Source organism: Oncorhynchus masou, chromosome 22 (assembly GCF_036934945.1).
Source record: "Oncorhynchus masou masou isolate Uvic2021 chromosome 22, UVic_Omas_1.1, whole genome shotgun sequence".
NCBI classification, from domain to species: domain Eukaryota; kingdom Metazoa; phylum Chordata; class Actinopteri; order Salmoniformes; family Salmonidae; genus Oncorhynchus; species Oncorhynchus masou.
Window position 1 is genome coordinate 36,172,964 of NC_088233.1, and position 22,193 is coordinate 36,195,156.

General features: G+C 41.6%; 1 protein-coding gene across 3 annotated transcripts; it reads left to right on the forward strand.

The window, feature by feature from the left end:
* Positions 1–898: 898 nt before the first annotated feature.
* il34 (interleukin 34) lies at positions 899–20,680 on the forward strand. 3 transcript variants are annotated; one of them, XM_064930067.1, is made up of 7 exons: positions 899–1,129; positions 9,426–9,561; positions 11,208–11,311; positions 11,497–11,574; positions 17,347–17,529; positions 17,625–17,787; positions 20,170–20,680. In XM_064930067.1, the coding sequence occupies exons 2-7, from the start codon at positions 9,522–9,524 to the stop codon at positions 20,214–20,216; spliced, it is 615 nt and encodes a 204-aa protein (XP_064786139.1). In that variant the 5' UTR covers positions 899–1,129; positions 9,426–9,521; the 3' UTR covers positions 20,217–20,680. The 3 variants fall into 3 exon arrangements, with proteins under 3 accessions (XP_064786139.1, XP_064786137.1, XP_064786138.1); XM_064930065.1 differs by lacking the exon at positions 899–1,129 and adding an exon at positions 1,136–1,238; XM_064930066.1 differs by lacking the exon at positions 899–1,129 and having other exon boundaries at positions 9,289–9,561.
* The last annotated feature ends 1,513 nt before the right edge of the window (positions 20,681–22,193 follow it).

The window sequence follows — 22,193 nt, forward strand, 5'->3', positions numbered from 1 at the left end:
CTGATGAATTTACTATCACAAAAGGGGTCCCCGGCCCCAGAAACGTTTGAGAACCCCAGGTGTAAAGGAGCTTCCTCTGCAATGATCCTGATTTTGAAACATATAAATAAACAATATTGTATCAGAGGTGTTTGCTTTCACCAGTAAACTTTTTTCACGTACAGCATCTGAGGGGAAGGAAACAGGGGAGAGGATTCTACTTTGACTGTTGGCTACCTACCCCTTCTAGTGTAATTATGTTTAGGCAATTCTAATCAGACCAAGTCTTTGATTTTACAGCTGACTAATGGATGATGATAAGTTAACCACTTGGGTCAGCTGGCAAATGAATGTCCTCCATAATATTGTAATTTTCTCAAACTCGAGAAGCCCCATTTCAGCTTCAGACATTTTTACCAAAACCATTAACAAATCATGTAGCCATTGCAGTATTATTTTCCAGTCTCATTCATGCTGCACCTCAGTACCGCAGGATAAAGCCCAAATAAATCCATGATGATCCACGTGGGCGTTTGTGGTGGGACAGTTTGGTACCCTAGCTGTCCTGAGTAGGCATATGTTGGTCACTCGAGCAGTCAGTCTATTTGTTCACAATGAACTCTGTGCCCTAGAAGATAGGTGATGTTAATGTCATGAAATTGTGTGACTGTGAATAAATGGCCTTACATGGCCGCGTGGCTGTTGAGCACATGGAGTAAATTTTAAGCCCAAGGAGCTGAATGTGGAGTATGGTGTGATATCTGTGCCAACAAATTGTATTTGAATTCTATCATTTTGAATTTGTATTAGGATACTGAATTAGAATGTAATATTTAGGGCAGTCTAGTCGGGGATGAGATTATTATCTGGGAGAGTTATGGCGCAGTGCATGGAAAGTGAAAGTAAAACCTGACAATTTGCGCCTGCAAGGTGGAGCTGGAGACGACCATATGGACATTGCGCAATTGATCAATATTCTCTCGTTTTGGAGTTCTGGGCCAAAGAAAGTGAGGCTTCAGGGATTTTCCCAAATTCGCGTTCGCCTAAAACGGGGGTTTTACTCTGGGTGTTGCTGCGCGCAGGTCATCTATTAAAGATGACATTGTTTCAATATCACTGACCAGTTACGCACGCGTGGTTTCCCAGCCTTGTAAGTAAATCGTTTGTGTGAACCATGTGTGCTTTTGGTCGCTGCTGCTGATGGTCATTGGAGTGTTGAAGTTGCGAGTTTCTGTGGAGTTACTGCTGGGATTGTGCAGGTGAATATGGAAGTGATATTTGTAACGTCTTGAGCAAATATTGGATGTGTTATTTATTGCTGCGCTTAGCCAACTTTAGTTATATGGCCTTATAAGACATGCTATTATTTAATATGGATGCTGGTGCCGAAGGTGTTGTTTTGATATTGTAGGCTATATGGTTAAATAATGAAGACCCTTGGGATCCATAGGATATATAGACTAGCTATTTGCCAGTGTTGGCTATGCCTACTCTATTTGCTATGCATTTTATTGTCATATAATTGTCATATAACATATGTCTATACATGTGATATATGTAAGTTATGTTTGGGGCACTGTCCTCTACTTTTCTCCAAGTTACAGCTGTGATGTGTGATTTTATGTTCTTGTCAATTTTGTCATAAGTTTCTGTATTTTTTTGGAACTGATCATGGAAATTCACGTGAATGAATCATTCACACCCCATTTACATTTGTCATGCCTCCAGATGTGAGAATTCCTGAATTCAAATGTATTTTGGATTCACATGTGAAGTGGAGTCATTAAAACTCGTTATTCAACCACGTTCAACCACTCAAATTTACTGTTAACAAACTGTAGTTTTGGCAAGTTGGTTAGGACAATTTTTCCAACAATTGTTTACAAACAGATTATTTCACTTATAATTCACTGTATCACAATTCCAGTGGGTCAGAAGTTTACATACACTAAGTTGACTGTGCCTTTAAACAGCTTGGAAAATTCCAGAAAATGATGTCATGGCTTTAGATAGATTCCTATAGGCTAATTGACATAATTTGAGTCAATTGGAGGTGTACCTGTGGATGAATTTCAAGGCCTACCTTCAAACTCAGTTCCTCTTTGCTTGACATGATGGGAAAATCAAAAAAATCAGCCAAGAAGTCTGGTTCATCCTTGGACCACGTTCATCTGTACAAACAATTGTACGCAAGTATAAACACCATGGGACCATGCAGCCGTCATACCGCTCAGGAAGAAGACGCATTCAGTCTCCTAGAGATGAATGTACTTTGGTGCAAAAAGTGCAAATCAATCCCAGAACAACAGCAAAGGACCTTGTGAGGATGCTAGAGGACACAGGTACAAAAGTATCTATATCCACAGTAAAACGAGTCCTATATTGACATAACCTGAAAGGCCTCTCAGCAAGGAAGAAGCCACTGCTCTGAAACCGCCATAAAAAGCCAGACTACGGTTTGCAACTGCACATGGGGATCATACTTTTTTGGAGAAATGTCCTCTGCTCTGATGAAACAAAAATATAACTGTTTGGCCATAATGACCATCGTTATGTTTGGAGGAAAAAGGGGGATGCTCGCAAGCCGAAGAATACCATCCCAACCGTGAAGCACAAGGGTGGCAGCATCATGTTGTAGGGGTGCTTTGCTGCAGGAGGGACTGGTGCACTTCACAAAATAGATGGCATCACGAGCAAAGAAAATGATGTGGATATATTGAAGCAACATCTCAAGACATCAGTCAGGAATTTAAATCTTGGTCGCAAATGGGTCTTCCAAATGAACATTCACCCCAAGCATACTACCAAAGTTGTGGCAAAATGGCTTAAGGACAACAAAGTCAAGATATTGGAGTGGCCATCACTAAGCCCTGACTTCAATCCTATAGAAAATGTGTGAGCAGAACTGAATAAGCGTGTTCGAGCAAGGAGGCCTAGAAACCTGACTCAGTGACACCAGCTCTGTCAGTAGGAATGGGCCAAAATTCACCCAACTTATTGTGGGAAGCTTGTGGAAGGCTACCAGAAACGTTTGACTCAAGTTAAACAATTTATAGGCAATGCTACCAAATACTAATTGAGTGTATGTAAACTTCTGATCCACTGGGAATGTGATGAAAGAAATACAAGCTGAAATAAATTATTCTTTCTACTATTATTCTGACATTTCTCATTCTTAAAATAAATTAGTGATCCTAACTGACCTAAGACAGGGAATTTTTACTAGCATTAAATGTCAGGAATGGTGAAAAACAGAGTTTAAATGTATTTGGCAAAGGTGTATGTAAACTTCCGACTTCAGCTGTATATATACAGTATCAGTCAAAAGTTTGGACACCTTCTCATTCAAGGATTTTTCTTTATTTTTTATTATTTTCTACATTCTAGAATAATGAACACATCACAACGACCAAATAACACATATGGAATCATGTAGTAACCCAAAATGTGTTAAACAAATCAAAATATATTTTATATTTGTGATTCTTCAAATAGCCACCCTTTGTTTTGATGACAGCTTTGTACACTCTTGGCATTCTCTCATCCAGTTTCACCTGGAATGCTTTTCCAGCAGTCGTGAAGGAGTTCAGACATATGCTGAGCACTTGTTGGCTGCATTTCCTTCACTCTGCGGTCCAACTTGAACTCTGAAGAATTTATTTGGGCTGCAATTTCTGAGGCTGCTAACTATAATGAACTTATCCTCTGCAGCAGAGGTAACTCTGGGTCTTCCTTTCCTGTGGCAATCCTCATGAGAGCCAGTTTCATCATAGTGCTTGACGGTTTTTGCGACTGCACTTGAAAAAACTTTCAAAATTCTTGAAATCTTCCGTATTGACTGACTTTCATGTCAGTCATAATGGACTGTTGTTTCTCTTTGCTTATTTAAGCTGTTCTTGCCATAATATGGACTTGGTCTTTTACCAAATAGAGCTCTTCTGTATACCACCTCTACAACACAACTGATTGGCTCAATGCATCAAGAAGGACAGAAATTCCACAAATAAACTTTTAACAAATCAAATCCAATTTTATTTGTCACATACACATGGATAGCAGATGTTAATGCGAGTGTAGCGAAATGCTTGTGCTTCTAGTTCCGACAATGCAGTAATAACCAACGAGTAATCTAGCTAACAATTCCAAACTACTACCTTATACACACAAGTGTAAAGGGATAAAGAATATGTACATAAAGATATATGAATGAGTGATGGTATTACATAAAGATGCAGTAGATGATATAGAGTACAGTATATACAGTGCCTTGCGAAAGTATTCAACCCCCTTGAACTTTGCGACCTTTTGCCACATTTCAGGCTTCAAACATAAAGATATAAAACTGTGTTTTTTTTGTGAAGAATCAACAAGTGGGACACAATCATGAAGTGGAACGACATTTATTGGATATTTCAAACTTTTTTAACAAATCAAAAACTGAAAAATTGGGCGTGCAAAATTATTCAGCCCCTTTACTTTCAGTGCAGCAAACTCTCCAGAAGTTCAGTGAGGATCTCTGAATGATCCAATGTTGACCTAAATGACTAATGATGATAAATACAATCCACCTGTGTGTAATCAAGTCTCCATATAAATGCACCTGCACTGTGATAGTCTCAGAGGTCCGTTAAAAGCGCAGAGAGCATCATGAAGAACAAGGAACACACCAGGCAGGTCCGAGATACTGTTGTGAAGAAGTTTAAAGCCGGATTTGGATACAAAAAGATTTCCCAAGCTTTAAACATCCCAAGGAGCACTGTGCAAGCGATAATATTGAAATGGAAGGAGTATCAGACCACTGCAAATCTACCAAGACCTGGCCGTCCCTCTAAACTTTCAGCTCATACAAGGAGAAGACTGATCAGAGATGCAGCCAAGAGGCCCATGATCACTCTGGATGAACTGCAGAGATCTACAGCTGAGGTGGGAGACTCTGTCCATAGGACAACAATCAGTCGTATATTGCACAAATCTGGCCTTTATGGAAGAGTGGCAAGAAGAAAGCCATTTCTTAAAGATATGACATCGGGTGACATCGGGTGGTGTAGGTGTCCTGGAGGGCAGGTAGTTTGCCCCCGGTGATGCATTGTGCAGACCTCACTACCCTCTGGAGAGCCTTACGGTTGTGGGCGGAGCAGTTGCCGTACCAGGCGGTGATACAGCCCGACAGGATGCTCTCGATTGTGCATCTGTAGAAGTTTGTGAGTGCTTTTGGTGACAAGCTGAATTTCTTCAGCCTCCTGAGGTTGAAGAGGCGCTGCTGCGCCTTCTTCACGATGCTGTCTGTGTGGGTGGACCAATTCAGTTTGTCTGTGATGTGTACGCCGAGGAACTTAAAACTTACTACCCTCTCCACTACTGTTCCATCGATGTGGATGGGGGGTGTTCCCTCTGCTGTTTCCTGAAGTCCATAATCATCTCCTTAGTTTTGTAACAAAGCACGCCTGTTAAAATTGAAACGCTTTCCAGATGACTACCTCATGAAGATGTTTGTGAGAATGCCAAGAGTGTGCAAAGCTGTCATCAAGGCAAAGGGCGGCTGTGAAGAATCTAAAATGTTAATTATATTTTGATTTGTTTGACAGTTTTTTGGTTACTACATAATTCCATATGTCATTTCATAGTTTTTATGTCTTTACTATTATTCTACAATGTAGAAAATAGTAAAAATAAAGAAAAACCCTTGAATAAGTAGCTGTGTCCATACTTTTGACTGGTACTAAAAAAACATTTAATAAAAATGTTAATTAATATAAGGAAATCAGTCAATTGAAATACATTAATTCAGCCCTAATCTATGGATTTCACATGACTGGGCAGGGGTGAAGCCATGGGTGCGCCTGGTAGGGCAAAGGCCCACCCACTGGGGAGCCAGGCCCAGCCAATCAGAATGAGTTTTTCCCACATAAGGGATTTGTTACAGACAGAAATACTCCTCAGTTTCATCAGCTGTCTGGGTGGCTGGTCTCAGATGATCCCGCAGATGACGAAGCCGGATGTGGAGGTCCTGGGCTGGCATGGTTACATGGTTGGACTTACTGCCAAATTCTGTAAAACAACTTTTGGGGCAGCTTATGGTAGAGAAATTAACATTAATTTCTCTGCCAACAGCTCTGGTGGACATTCCCGCAGTCAGTATACCAATTGCACACTCCCTTAAAACTTGAGACATCTGTGGCATTGTGTTGTGTGACAAAACTGCACATTTTAGAGTGGCCTTGTATTGTCCCCAGCACAAGGTGCACCTGTGTAATGATCATGTTGTTTAATCAACTTCTTGAAATGCCACACCTGTCAGGTGGATGGATTATGTTGTCAAAAGAGAAATTCTCATTTAACAGGGATGTAAACAAGTTTGTGCCAAAATTTGAGAGAAATACTCTTTTTGTGCGCATGGCATCTTTTATTTCAGCTCATGAAACATGGGACCAACACATTACATGTTGCATTTATATTTTTGTTCTGTGCGTATGTGTGTGTATATATATGTATATATACTGTATTTATGTATATATACTGTATTTATATTTATACATACAGTCGTGGCCAAAAGTTGAGAATGACACAAATATACATTTTCACAAAGTCTGCTGCCTCAGTTTGTATGACGGCAATTTGCATATACTCTAGAATGTTATGAAGAGTGATCAGATGAATTGCAATTAATTGCAAAGTCCCTCTTTGCCATGCAAATTAACTGAATCCCCAAAAAACATTTCCACTGCATTTCAGCCCTGCCACAAAAGGACCAGCTGACATGTCAGTGATTCTCTCGTTAACACAGATGTGAGTGTTGACGAGGACAAGGCTGGAGATCACACTGTCATGCTGATTGGAAGCTTCAAAAGGAGGGTGGTGCTTGAAATCATTGTTCTTCCTCTGTCAACCATGATTGCCTACAAGGAAACACGTGCCGTCATCATTTCTTTGCACAAAAAGGGCTTCACAGGCAAAGATATTGCTGCCAGTAAGATTGCACCGAAATCAACCATTTATCGGATCCTCAGGAACTTCAAGGAGAGTGGTTCAATTGTTGTGAAGAAGGCTTCAAGAAAGTCCAGCAAGTGCCAGGACCGTCTCCTAAAGTTGATTCAGCTGCGGGATCGGGGCACCACTAGTACAGAGCTTGCTCAGGAATGGCAGCAGGCAGGTGTGAGTGCATCTGCACGCACAGTGAGGCGAAGACTTTTGGAGGATGTCCTGGTGTCAAGAAGGGCAGCAAAGAAGCCACTTCTCTCCAGGAAAAACATCAGGGACTGACTGATATTCTGCAAAAGGTACAGGGATTGGACTGCTGAGGACTGCGGTAAAGTCATTTTCTCTGATGAATTGCCTTTTCGATTGTTTGGGGCATCCAAAAAAAGCTTGCCTGGAGAAGACAAGGTGAGCGCTACCATCAGTCCTGTGTCATGCCAACATTAAAGCATCCTGAGACCATTCATGTGTGGGGTTGCTTCTCAGCCAAGGGAGTGGGTTCACTCACAATTTTTTCTAAGAACACAGCCATGAATAAAGAATGGTTCCAACACATCCTCCGAGAGCAACTTCTCCCAACCATCCAGGAACAGTTTGGTGACAAACAATGCCTTTTCCAGCATGATGGAGCACCTTGCCATAAGGCGAAAGTGATAACTAAGTGGCTCGGGGAACAAAACATTGATATTTTGGGTCCATGGCCAGGAAACTCCCCAGAGCTTAATCCCATTGAGAACTTGAGGTCAATCCTCAAGAGGCGGGTGGACAAACAAAAACCCACATATTCTGACAAACTCCAAGCATTGATTATGCAAGAATGGGCTGCCATCAGTCAGGATGTGGCCCAGAAGTTAATTGACAGCATGCCAGGGCGGATTGCAGAGGTCTTGAAAAAGAAGGGTCAACACTGCAAATATTAACTCTTTGCATCAACTTCATGTAATTGTCAATAAAAGCTTTTGACACTTATGAAATGCTTGTAATTATACTTCAGTATTCCATAGTAACATCTGACAAAAATATCTAAAGACACTGAAACCGCAAGCTTTGTGAAAATTGATATTTGTGTAATTTTCTAAACTTTTGGATACGCCTGTATATACACTACATGACCAAATGTATGTGCTCGTCGAACTTTTAATTCCAAAATCATGGGTATTAAAATGGAGTTGCCCCCCCCCCCCCAGCTGCTACAATAGCATCCACTCTTCTGGGAAGGCTTTCCACTAGGTGTTGGAACTTTTCTGTGGGGACTTGCTTCCATTCAGCCACAGGAACATTGGGGAGGTCAGACACTGACATAGGGTGATTAGGCCTGGCTCACAGTCGGCGTTCCAATTCATCCCAAAGGTGTTCGATGGGGTTGAGGTCAGGGCTCTGTGCAGCCCAGTCCCATTCTTCCACACCGATCTCGACAAACCATTTCTTTAAGGACCTCACTTTGTGCACGGGGCAGTGTCACACTGAAACAGTAAAGGGCCTTCCCCAAACTGTTGCCACAAATTTGGAAACACAGAATCGTCAAGGATGTCATTGTCTGCTGTAGCATGAAGATTTCCCTTCAGTTGGCACTATGCAGTCGAGCAGGTAAGCGTTCTACTGACATCCGTCAAACCCAGAGTCGCCGTCGGACTGCCAGATGGTGAAGCGTGATTCATCACTCCAGAGAACATGTTTCCATTGCTCTAGAGTCCAGTGGAGGCAAGCTTCACACCACTCCCGCCGACGCTTGGTGATCTTAGGCTTGTGTGCGGCTGATCAGCCATAGAAAGCCATTTCATGAAGCTCCCGACAAACAGTTCTTGTGCTGACGTTGCTTCCAGAAGCAGTTTGGAACTTGGTAGTGAGTGTTGCAACTGAGGACAGACTATATTTACGCTCTTCAGCACTCGGCGGTCTCGTTCTGTGAGCTTGTACGGCAACGACTGAGCCGTTGTTGCTCCTAGACATTTCTACTTCACAACTGACTTGATGGAAAGGTGGCAGCATGGTGCCACGTTGAAAGTCACTGAGGTCTTCATTAAGGCCATTCTACTGCCAATGTTTGTCTATGGAGATTGTGTGGCTGCGCTCAATTTTATACACCTTTCAGCAATGGGTGTGGCTGAAATAGCCAAATCCACTAATTTGAAAGGGTATCCACGATATAGCCGTCTGTAGCGCTGGCAAAAAAATTTGTTTTGCCCCCACCCCTAAACATCTTCCCGCAGCTTTGTCTATGCACCGGTTTTGGCAATACAGCGTTTCAAAATTCAAACTTCTCCTTTTGACATTAAGTGGCTGGTGGCCGTAGATGTACACATAGGTCTGTCATCAAATGTCAACGTGTACTGTACATTGATTACTTCCTGTTCTTTCAACCTGACAAGGGTTTTGTGGTGTTTATAGCTATTCAGAACAAATCTGATTGAAACCAGTGAAGACAGTGAATGTTGAACTGTTAAAAATGCCTGTCTGTGTTGCTGTTACAGGCTAACAAGGAGCGAGAAGGACCTTGTGGTGCTCTGGAAAAGTGTGTGATCTGAGTCGGAGGCCTCCAGCGTGTTTAAACGGGCATAAATTGGAGTATGGTCCGGTCAACAGCCTGGCTCCTGGGAGCTCTATTGGGTAAGAGAAGTCCTGTGGTGATTGTGTGAAGAATTGGAGGGCTTTCAGATGTCACTCTAACCTACAGCAAGTGCCCTGGGAACTACGTGTCAGGCCAAACGCTAGAGATTTGACATATTGTGGGGATGTAGTGGTGTGGGATCAGAACTGAGATTATGTGTACCGGTAGATTATGGATGTTATTCCTGGTTTCTTGAATAATTTTTGTTTGTGTTGCAATGGGCTGGGTGAGGCCCCATCACTTCAGCCACTTATACACCTACTGAGCGCTAAGAGGCCCTTAATAGTGTGAGGAAATACATCTGTCAGTAGAGGCCGTTGGGAGTTTGTAGTACCAGCAACTGGGCCCCCGTTATCTTTGGAGAGTGGTAATAAATCGAATGATGCATACCTTTTTCCCATTAGGCACCCTGGTTTGCATACCATATGTTAGTAAAAGAAAATTAATCACACTGACATTCTTGTATATTCTACAAAGGGTTTAATGGACCACGAATGTTTCAGACAATAGACCTTCATCACAGTTTACACAACGTTTGTTCTGCTATGGAGAAACCCCTAAAGTGTTTTTGTAAAAGAGATCAATGCCCCCCCCCCTTTAAACTGAAGAACTGCAACCATGACTCATCATAGACAAACAATGTATATTTCAGAGAGCTCAAGCTAGAAAGTGTATAGGGGATTGACAGTAGAAGACATCATAGGTCTGATCAGTTCCTATCTCAGATTGAAAGAGAGAGAACAAAAAAAAGTATTACGTAGGTCTGGTTTCTGTTCCAAAAAAGCTGTTAAACCGATGTATCTAACCACGTCCTGTAACAGAGAGAAAGAAATACACACACTTGACTAAAGGATGAGAGGAAGAACGTGTATTGAAGGCAAGAGAGGGGGGTAGGGTAAGTGAGGTATCTGATGTTTGAGCCCCTGACTGTAGACTGAGTGCAGTGAGGTACATTCCTAGGTCTTTGCGAAGAGTGCTGTGAGGTCTTGGGGATTTTGCTGACTCTAGTCACTATACAATCATCTACATCTAAGCCCTCGGCCACAGGATCTAACCACACAGTGGTCCACAACAGACTGGCTTTGGACTGCATGCCACCACTCACTCTGCCCCCACTGCTATGAAACTGTGCTAGTCAGAGTTAGTTACTCCTGAGAAAAAATACCCTTTTGTCAAAATAGGTAGTACTGTCTCAGTCTGCGTTTGGACCACAGGACCAAAATACTGTTTTCAAACATAATAGCAAAAATGTACCACTGACCATGAATGTATTGGATGTCCTCCTGCACTTGACCACATGCAGATTAAGGTGAAAGGGTTTTAGTGGAGATTATTGTTGTGTTTAATCAGTATTGTAATCTGGCTCAGCTGGGGCTTTCTCTTAGATTGGTGGATTCTCAGTGAGATGATGAGTCTGATGGAAAGAAGAGGTCATGGTTCAGCATAATTCATTTTAGCAAAGCAAACACAAAGGTCTAGCTAGGAGCTATGGTCTGGCTTTGCACTGTGACAGTCTCAACATCTTTGCTCAGTTCTCACCACAATTATACCACTTCAATACTGCTACGACACTGTTTTAGAATATTTAACTGCGTCAGTGAGTGACATGTTATATGATATCATATGTATGTTGTGCCCCCTGTAGGTTTGATATGTGTACTACCTCTTGTTTTGATGACGCCCAGAACTGCCCAGTGCACGTCTTTGAAGACATTGGAAAACAAACTCATAGGCAGAAGACGTAACATGGTAAGAAGGGGACAGGATATATCGAGACAGTTACAACATGTTTGGAATATTAATGAAATTAGGCAAGACTAGTGTGTGGATCACACACAGTAGTCTTGACAGTTGATATATGTGGAGATTACATTAAAGGTGGTATTTTTCTACAAACACAATCTGACACCAACATTTTTCCTGTCTTTTAACAGAAACACAATTTACCCATTAATTACACCATCAGAGTTCACTATGAGGAGGTCTTCAAACTCAGCAATATCAGCAGGCTGGTGAGTCCCTCCCTTTGTTTTCTTATCATTACCACTGATCTAACTTAAATTATGGAAAAAATCTACTTGTCACACCACCCACTCACTCACCCTTCGTCTACATTCCTTCCTTATTCTCCCTCCTTTATCTTTACTCTTATCACTACATCAGTCACCTAGCAACCAATGCCATAGTCCAAGTCGATATTCACGTAATAATAGGGAATTCTCCTCGACCACGCACACAAATTGGGGAAAACAAAAACATTTTCCCTTTCACACCCCTTGTAAAAGAGCCAACTTTGTCCTTGATTTTTTTGTCATACAGAAAAGGGATAATCTAGGTAACCACACCTTGTTTTCCCCACGGGCAGGCGCTCTATCCAATGATGTACATAAACCACAGAGTTTCTAAACCGAGAGACACAAAATCATGAGAATTCCCGGGAACGCTTGTGAAACAGACCAGGCCGGGGTTTGAGAAGTCCCCTAAGTTGTTGATTTTCTCAAAATGTAAAGACACAACCTAGATTTGAGCCTATGTCTTAAGTAGTTGAACATGTGAGACCACCATTAGACCCGATGACGTGTTTCTACACTTGAGCGTAGCTAGCTAAAAGCCAATTTATGCTTGATCTGTACATTTGGTGGGAGGCTCCTTATGGAGGGTGTGACGCAATTTCGGAGCCTTCGGAGGCATGCAGAGGCCAAATTGAGCTCTCTACCGCATCGCCGTGCACCCCCCAAATGTTGTAACAATGCTGATGCCTCTGTATAGCTCCGCATTGAAATTATTGGTTGACAGTAGTTGGCCGTGGGAGGTTCTGTATAAACACAAACTCACTTCCTTGACAAATTCAGTTCTGTGCTGCTCCACCAAGTGTAAGAAATATGAATGCCCTGACTTCTGCAGAGGCCATATCACTGTAAATACTACACGGCCAATACAGATGTCAGATTGACCATGCAGCGCCTTTTAGCTAGCCATGACATTGCCTACAAGTGTGATCAGGGATTTCTATTGGAGAAGCAGTTTCAGCATATCATCATCCAGTACTGTCTTTGTATACACCCTGGATTGCTGATGCTATGTATTGGCCATTGAGAGGCTTTGAAGTCACCTGACTGCAATATTAGCACTCCCCAGTAGGAGCAGTCCTCCATGGGAATGAAAGGAATTCTACAGTATTTGAATCAAGGACAAAATTACATGTATTTAACAATGTTGTAGTGGGGACAGTGACATTAGTCATCTATAGAAACTTAACTTGAAGGAAAATATTTTATGTTTTAGCTCACATAATATAATTTAAAGTGTGCAAAAACTAATGTATACATTAATAAATGCATTTCTATAGCTTCTAAAATATTTTGTACAACGGTGAGGTAGTGTCAAGATGGAGGCACGGTGTCTTCAACACAGCACCCCCTATCAGTCATTATTTTGTTATACAGTACCAGTCAAAAGTTTGGACACATCTACTCATTCAAGGGTTTGTCTTTATTTTTACTATTTTCCACATTGTATAGTAATAGTGAAGATATCAAAATTATGAAATAACACATGGAATCATGTAGTAACCAAAAAGTGTTAAACAAATCAAAATATATATTAGATTTTAGATTCTTCAAAGTAGCCACCCGTTTCCTTGATGACAACTTTACACACAATTCGTGAAATGATCTACAGGTGCATCATTTAATAATAAGTGCTTTCATCAAGAGGCACATGCACATCATTCTAGAGCAGAGTGCAATGTATAAAGAGGTGACCATGGAGATTAAAATGGCTGCATACTCTAAGCATTGTTTTAGAACCGTGCCATCACCATAGAAATAAGAATGAATAGAACGGGCTTGGAACCTCTTACCCTGGAAATTTGACTGGTATGGGTACATGGGTACACTCGCAATGACTTCCTTGTATTATGATGTAATAATTTCCATGGTAATGTAGAATGTTCATTCAAATGATGCTAACTGATGTGGCTCATGCAATGGAATGTATTTTTTGAAATGTAATTTAAGTTGATTCAACAAATTGATGGGTACATTTCCTGCTTTTACTTCCTGCCTGTACTTCCTGCTTTGGGTACACTTGCAATGGCCGCCAGTCCACCCATTATGCCATCATTGACTTGAATGGGGACGCCCATTCTATTTATTCTTATTTCTATGGCCATCATGTATAGACCCAGATGGTATTAGATAGAATGTCGCAATCCTGCCTGTGGGGAAAACAGCATGTGGTTACCACATTGGCTCACAGCAAAAACTTGAACTTTTTCAAATGCAATTTTCTTGCTTGTTTTTGTCATTTACAATTATACATTTAAGAAAAGTACAACATCCAACATTGGCTGCTCCCTAGCGTTCTCACTACTTAGAAAAACATAATATTGTAGGGATTCCCTCATGCTTCTTTTCATGACTATGCTAGCAGCCACTTGAGTGAGTGCAAGCTGGCTACCGACCAACAACACAAACAAACGGACTATACAGCTATAAGTAGTGAGTGGAGTTACAAACGAACTGTACTAAACAAGTTAAATGTCTTACCTGGGATTAAATGTTTTCCACAAACCTAGCTACATGTAGCCTATTTCCCACTCTCCCAAGACATAGCCTGAAGCCACAGGGCTCTTCTCGCAGGCTCTATTTCCCTACGTGGGAGCATTGCGATACCTAGGTGGATATTTTTGACCTGGTTACATGTACATTGAACAACACAGCAGCTTTTCGGCATGTTTTGTTATTTCTGTATAACAAAAAAACAACGACAACGTTGTTGGGGGTCAATAGAATTTGTGGCCGTGGTCGAGAGGGGAATTTCTTATTACGTGAATACCGACTGGGGCTATCCTAAAAATGTTACAAGTGAGTCAGGAAAAATACATTGCTATGAGACTCTGAGGGCAGACTTCATCCTAAAAGCGAGCAAGGAAATGGCACACAGCTCTCCACAAGACCAACAATGAACTTACAACGTCAGAAAGTACCACTATCTTATAGAGGAGGAGATCAGCCTGGTGCTTCGGCATACGGATGAGATCCGTGAGCTGCAGTGTGCATTGAACAATGTTGAGGAGGACAACCAGGCTCTCAGGATGAAAGTGTGCAGACTTAGAGAGGAACTGTCCAGCACAGTCAGCACTAGCCACATGCAGAACCTGCAGAAGGAGCTACATGAGCTAAGGCAGGGATTTCTCAGCCACAACAATCCACTCTACAAAGAGTTACACAAAAACTCAGGACCAAGGCAACAGCTGAATCATAACCCACCAACCAAGCAACCCAAGCAACCAACATAACCAACCATTGCACCAACCCAGCTGACCCCCTCCACCCGTCTCATCCCTGTAGTTACTCACATCACTCCTGCCATCCTCCACAGACATTATATTAATGATGGACTCCAATGGAAAGTTTACATTAGAGAATACACTTTTCCCAAATAAAAAGGTAGCAAAGTTATGGCGCCCCACAACAGAGAGAGCTATGGCGCTCTTGACTGTGGCCCAGCTTGGCTTCCCCAGCCATATCATCATGACCTGCGTACCCAACAGGAGAGGGTGGCCACATCACTAAGGGGAGTGATAGAGAGGGCCTCCACCATCTTCCCCCTTGCGATGATCGTAATATCTACCCTGCTCCAGAAGAGTTTTCATTCACATCATCAGCCCTCGTATGTAGAGAGTTTGAAGCTTCGCACCCCCACAACCTCCCTCTCAGGCTAGTTTTGGTTACCCTCCCTACTTCCATCTCCAGGACTGGCCTTGGACACTACTGCCCCCCATGGCAGCTCCAACCTTGCAACAGGAGCCACACCAAGGCCTCCTGTGCACACCCAGAATGGAGCATTGGCAGCCACTCCGGTTCCCTGCAGCAGCTGAACTCCTTTGGCGGAGTTGACAAATAGCTGTAGATGACCCTATGTCTGTTAGCTCTTATGGGAATGAGCTGAATACCCTCTTTGACTTTAAGTCTCGCAGGGGGTTTGGGCAAATGCACGATAAGACAATGGACACAGGGCCGAGTGACGCAGCGGTGTAATGCACTGGATCGCAGTGCTAAAAGCATCACTACAGACTTGGGTTCGATCCCAGGCTGTATCACAACTGGTCGTGATCGGGAGTGCCACACGGTGGCACACAATTGGCCCGCTAAAAGCGCCACTACAGACTTGGATTCAATCCCAGGCTGTATCACAACTGGTCGTGATCGGGAGTTGGCACACAACTGGCCCAACGTCATCCGGCTTAGGGGAGGATTTGGCAGGGGGGGATTTACATGGCACAGCACACTCTAGCGACTCCTTGTGGCGGGTCGGATGCCTGCAGGCTGACCTCGGTCATCAGTTGAACGGTGTTTCCTCCGACATCTTTCCGGCTGGCTTCCTGGTTAAGCGGGCAGGTGTTAAGAAGCGTGGTTTGGCGGGTCATGTTTCGGAGGACGCATGAAGCTGATCTTCACCTCCCGAGCCCGTTGGGGAGTTGCAGTGATGAGACAAGATAGAACTTGTGGAAAAAAAGGGGGGTAAAATAAAAATAATAATGATAAAATGGACACAATTTAAATTTGGGTACAGTACTCGTTCCTGATGTTCTGGTTCTCTCGGAAACATGGTTAAAGGGTTCTGTCTCTGATAAAAACATTGAAGTAAATGATTATAATGTATTTAGATGTGACAGGCTACAAAAAAAAGGGTGGGGGGTTTCCATATATGTAAAATTACATTTAATGGCGTCCCAATCTTTAAATATTTCATTTGTATGCCAATAATACTGTTGCGTATGCTATTGCCCCCACGGTTGATCAGGCTCTGTCTGAACTACAAGTCTGCCTTCATTGTATTACAGAAAAACTTTATTGACCTGAAATTAGTAATGAATGCAGATAAAACTAAGTATATGTTGTCCTCTAGAGCGCATAAAAATACGTCTTGTTTAAGCATATGTACTTTGGATGGTGTCCATATTTATCGTGTCCCTGCTTACAAATATCTGGGCATCTGGATAGATGACAATCTGTCTTTTAAAAAGCATATTGATGAGTTAAGAATCTGAGAATAAAAATGGGCTTCTTCTATAGAATAGATCCTGCCTCTCGCTAAATAGTAGAAAGCCGATTGTTCAGACAACGATCTTATTGGTCCTAGACTATGGCGACATCATCTAAATGAACGGACTTGCCACTTCATTAGAGTCGTTAGATGCAGTTTCTCATAGCACACTGCACTTTATTACAGGTAATAATGTCAGTACTCATCACAGCATTCTCTACCAGAAAGTTGGTTGGCCTTTGTCATGTAGGTTGATACATTGCTATGTTTTCATTTATAAAGCCATATTACAAAACGTCCCGCTATTCCTAATATCTTTACTAAACTTTAGACATATGACTTACCACACCCGGTCTCAGGTATAGTTAACTCTGGAAATTCCTTTGGTTTTTACTGAGTTAGGTAAATCAGCTTTTAGTTTTCTTAAACCTTATTTGTGGACAATCTTTACAAATTCTTAAATTGGATGTTTTGGTGCCTCTAGGGAAATTCAGAAAGCTGATTGAGGACCTTATTAATGATGAATGTGTTTGTTTGTTTGATCCTGTTTTTCTTTCTGCTTGCCGTTTGTATTTATATTTTGAAGTGTGTATTTTCTGGAATGTATTTAATTCAGGGCTCATCTGTAAAATAGACCTTGGGATCAGTATGGCTCCCTGATAAAGGTTAAATAAAACATCACTATCTCTTCCTATCTACCACACTTCTTTCTCTTCTCTTTGTCCCTCCAGAGGGCGAGGGTGGAGGATCTGGAAGACTGGGACCTGCAGGATGTGTGGCTGTTGGTCAACCAGGAGGTGTTGAAGAGGATTCTGAGGGTCTTGCCAGTGAGACACCCCTCCTACAAGTACACCACCGACCTGGAGGATCTGTTCAGGAAGGTCCAGCAGGTGTTCCCACCACAGACTGATGAGGTGTGTAAGACCGGCCATAGTGTCACCATCACTGTTCTACCAATCTCTGTTTGAACAAACGTATCTCATAATGGCCATGAATATTTATCTCTCAGAGAGATCCACCAGAGCGAATAGAGGAGATCTACAAAAGGGTTAAGGAGATTGACTCAAAAGGCTGGAAGTTCGTGACCCCCAAATCTCTGTTGGATAACTGCTATCGGACAATGCACTGTCTCTTCAAAGACTGCTTTTCCAGTGAAGACAGAGAGCAAGACTGTGAGTGCACTTCATTCCCTTACTGTACTTCCTCTCTTTCATTACCTCTGAACTCTGCCCTCTCTAATTCAATTACCCACTGTCCATCCAGATAGTACTTTTCCAGACATGCAGTTTTCATTCATTCCTCCTCTTGTAACATGAGTCTTAACTACTTGTTAAAGTGTGACAGAAGTCAGATGATACACTATATATACAAAAGTATGTGGACACCCCTTCAAATTTGTGGATTTGGCTTTTTCAGCATAGCTGTTGCTTACAGGTGTATAAAATTGAGCACACAGCCATGAAATCTCCGTAGACAAACATTGGCAGTAGAATGGCCTTACTGAAGAGCAGCGTGGCACTGTCATAGGATGCCACCTTTCCAGTTAGTTAGTCAAATGTCTGTCCTGCTCGAGCTGCCCGGTCAACTGTAAGTGATGTTATTGTGAAGTGGAAACGTCTAGGAGCAACAACGGCTCAGCCGTGAACTGGTAAGCCACACAAGCTCACAGAAAGGGACTGCCGAGTGCTGAAGCGCGTCGTTCGTAAAAATGGTCTGTTCTCAGTTGCAACACTCACTGCTGAGTTTCAAACTGCCTCTTGATGCAACATCAGCACAATAACTGTTTGTCGGGAGGTTCATGAAATGGGTTTCCATGGCCATGCATCCACACAAGCCTGGGATCACCATGCGCAATGCCAAGCATCAGCTGGGGTGGTGTAAAGCTTGCCGCCATTGGACTCTGGCGCAGTGGAAATGCGTTCTCTGGAGTGATGCTTCACCATCTGGCAGTCCGACGGACAAATCTGGGTTTGGTGGATGCCAGGAGAAAGCTACCTTCCCAAATGCATAGTGCCAACTATAAAGTTTGGTGGAGGAATAAGGGTGTGGGGCTATTTTTCATGGTTCGAGCTAGGCCCCTTAGTTCCAGTGAAGGGAAATCTTCATGCTACAGCAGACGATATTCAAGACGATTCTGTGCTTCCAACTTTGTGGCAACAGTTTGGGCAAGGCCCTTTCCTGTTTCAGCATGACAATACCCCCGTGCACAAACGGAGGTCCATACAAAAATTATTTGTTGAGATCGGTGTGGATAAACTTGACTGGCCTGCACAGAGCCCTGACCTCAACCTCATCTGACGCCATATTAATGCTCATTATTTTGGAATAAGATGTTCGATGAGCAGGTGACCACATACTTTTGGACAGAATAAAACAATTAATGAAAGTTCCATGATGGTACTGATTTTCCATTAGCATATAATTTATAAACCATCATTTATTCACATTACTTTAATCAAATATTTAAGTTGTTGTGTATATTTGTTTTATTTGATGACTTTATTATTTCATTCCAAGTCATCATCTCGTCTCTATAGAGCCTCTGTCTATGCAGTCTGACAAAATCACTATTTTAGTAGTTCTTCAAAGTAAATAAGGCGTAGTTGTCTGACTGCTAAATACCAAAAGTTGGCGTTTTCCCCATCAACACAAACCTACTCAACTGGTTTGGCATACTGTATAAGGGCTTGTTGTGTTCATTGCGTCACTTCAGTGTCTGTAGACACTATGTTCTTATTCAACACCGTTTGAAAAGAGATGGTTGTGCATGCCCAGGTCATACCCATTTAGGTCTGTGCTATAAAAGGACTTGGACATGCCTTTCAATATCTCCTGTTAGCCTGTTTATTATTTATTTACACATCCTATATAGGTTAAACATAGCTATGTGTTGCCTGGTTAGATTGGTCAAACAAAGTTTAACCCAGATGGTACTTTGAGTTAATGTAAAGAAAGCTAAGTCATGTCAGACCGTGGGAAAGAGAACATACTGACTGATTTCAACATGATCTTAAAAGGGAAGAGATGCAGTGTTGGTTGCTTTCCACACATCTTGCCAGTCCACTTACTGTTTTCTTTGTCTTTATGTGCATCATACTGACACATAACATAGAGCCGTAGACATGTTATGTTAGGGCCTGTTATCATGCACTATTAATTTCACAGGTTAATAGCATCAGCACCTCTTAAGGTTGATATTTTCCCTATTTTACAGAGAGATCAGTGGATGTTTTGCGGCTCTATCATATCTGTGAACAATTCAATTGAAGAGTTTCCATATGAAAATATAAGGCAGGAAGGAGTATAAAGCACTCATGCGAGGAACATAAATAATGAATATAAAAACCACGAAGAAAAAATATATAACATAGCAACACAAAAATATAATGAATAGGTTAAGGGCTTACTTCATGGCTAGGAGGTTCAAAGCAGACCAAAAAAAGTTTCATATAGTGTCATTGATTATTAGAAACAGTTGGTATGATTTTATCAGAAATATTTAGATATGATTTTATAATGATTCATCTGTCACTTACACTATTTTCTTCCCTCAGATTGTGGCTTACCTCACTGGCGGAAGGGCAGAAAGAGACTACAGTAAACCCGAGAAGGGCGCTAATGTTTTCATATGTATATTTATAATATATTGTCTACTGATGTTTATGTTCTGTGTTTTGATTGTGGGTTCTAGATGTGTTTAGACAGTTGTATGGTATAGGGCAGGTGACTATGCTCAAGCAGAGCGCGATGTAGCATTTCTATTTTTATTATTTTATATATTTTTGCAATCAGGGAACACTTATGGCTGACATATGTATTAGCAACTGTTGCCCATAAAATTAAGAACACAAACATAGCCAGCTACTCTCATCTCTGACTGTTTGTCTTTATGAATATTATAGTAAATGTGTTTGTTTAAAAAACATTTTTTCTCTGTTGTGTTTTTTATAAATTGCTTTAAGGTGTTTTGCTGACTTGCAGGCATAGTCAGTGAATTCCAGCCACTCATTTGTTTGGCATTATGCACATCAATGCTTAAATAAAGATATTATTTGTGAAAATCTATTCCAGGTTCAACGAGTTAATTTCTGCAGTATGATTGCTTGTGGTCAGATTACATTAGATGTTTATGTAAACAAGAGATTGTTTACATGCACACCAATAATTGGATATTAAACTGATTATGGCAGTAGGCAGATTACGCAATAATCATGTCACACCTTACTCTGTTTATCTTAATCGGTTTGAGGTCAAAATGGAAAAATTTAAAACGGCTGGTTTTCTGAGCAATCTTTCAAATGATTAGGACATGTAAACACCTTAATCGGTGTTCCAGTAGTGTATTTGATCCGCGCATGTGCTAGCACCAGCCGAGTGAGCCTCCTTTAGCGGTGGCTAAAGTTAGCTGTAGTTTTCTAATGGCTGTTTAAATAAAACTGAAGCATTGATTCATTTGTCCTGACCCATAGACTACTTTCCGGGTGAGGAAATATCTAACATCAAGTTGTAAAATAGCGAACTACTCCTTTAAGGTGTCTACCATTTAGAATCCTTAGTTCACTGCAGCTAGCGACTGGAACAAGCTGCAAAAAAACACTAACTGGACCGTTTCATCTCCATTTCTTCATTCAAAGATTCAAATCATGGACAGTTTACTGACAGTTGTGGCTGCTTCGCGTGGTATATTGTCTCTACCTTGCCCATTGTGCTGTTGTCTTTGTACCATGATTTGTGCTGCTACCATGCTGTGTTTTCATTTGTTGCTGTTATGTTGTCTTAGGTCTCTATGTAGTGTTGTGGTGTCTCTCTTGTCGTGATGTGTGTTTTGATATTTTTATTAAATGTTTTATTTTTAATCCCCGTCCCAGCAGGAGGCCTTTTGGTAGGCCGTCATTGTAAATAAAAATGTGTTATTACTTGCCTAGTTAAATAAAGGTAAACTATATATTTTATTCTTAATGGTCCAAGGATATTTATATTTTCAGAGGTCGACTGGCTCTGGCAGCCAAAACAGCCAAATACTCCCATCTAAACGGGAATTGATTCTTAATTTCGATATGGTTCAAGAATCATTAAAGCCCTTTACTTTATTGTCACGTCAAAATAATTTCACAAATGCAAAATACACACTTACTGTACTGTTTAACCAGCTTTATCACAGTTACTGTACACTGTTTAACCAGCTTTATCACAGTTACTGTACACTGTTTAACCAGCTTTATCACAGAAGCAGCCGACAGTATTTTTCAGTGACAACACGTTTCTGACAGCTTTATTCCGTTATACACAGGTGTTTGGAGCATGCTAGATAGCTAATTAGCACAAGTGGTCGGTCTGTCTTCCGTAAACAAGTGCTGGAACGTGGATATATGGCCATGTAGGGACAGACCCTAAAGACAAACCGTGCTAAAATGGGGAGAAGTCTGTCCATAATAAAACGTTGCTCTACCTTCTTAACAGCACTATCAACAAGGCAGGTCTTACAGGCTCTAGTTTTGTTCACCTGGACTACTGTTCAGTCTTGTGGTCAGGTGCCACAAAGAGGGACTTAGGAAAATTGCAATTGTCTCAGAACAGG

What these genes read in the sequence shown, in the direction of transcription:
- il34 (XM_064930067.1), top strand. Translation starts at nt 9,522, where the DNA reads ATGGTCCGGTCAACAGCCTGGCTCCTGGGAGCTCTATTGG. An exon ending in TCCCACCACAGACTGATGAG is followed by an intron (nt 17,530 to 17,624) that starts GTGTGTAAGACC and finishes TTTATCTCTCAG; the next exon opens with AGAGATCCACCAGAGCGAAT. An exon ending in TGAAGACAGAGAGCAAGACT is followed by an intron (nt 17,788 to 20,169) that starts GTGAGTGCACTT and finishes TTCTTCCCTCAG; the next exon opens with ATTGTGGCTTACCTCACTGG.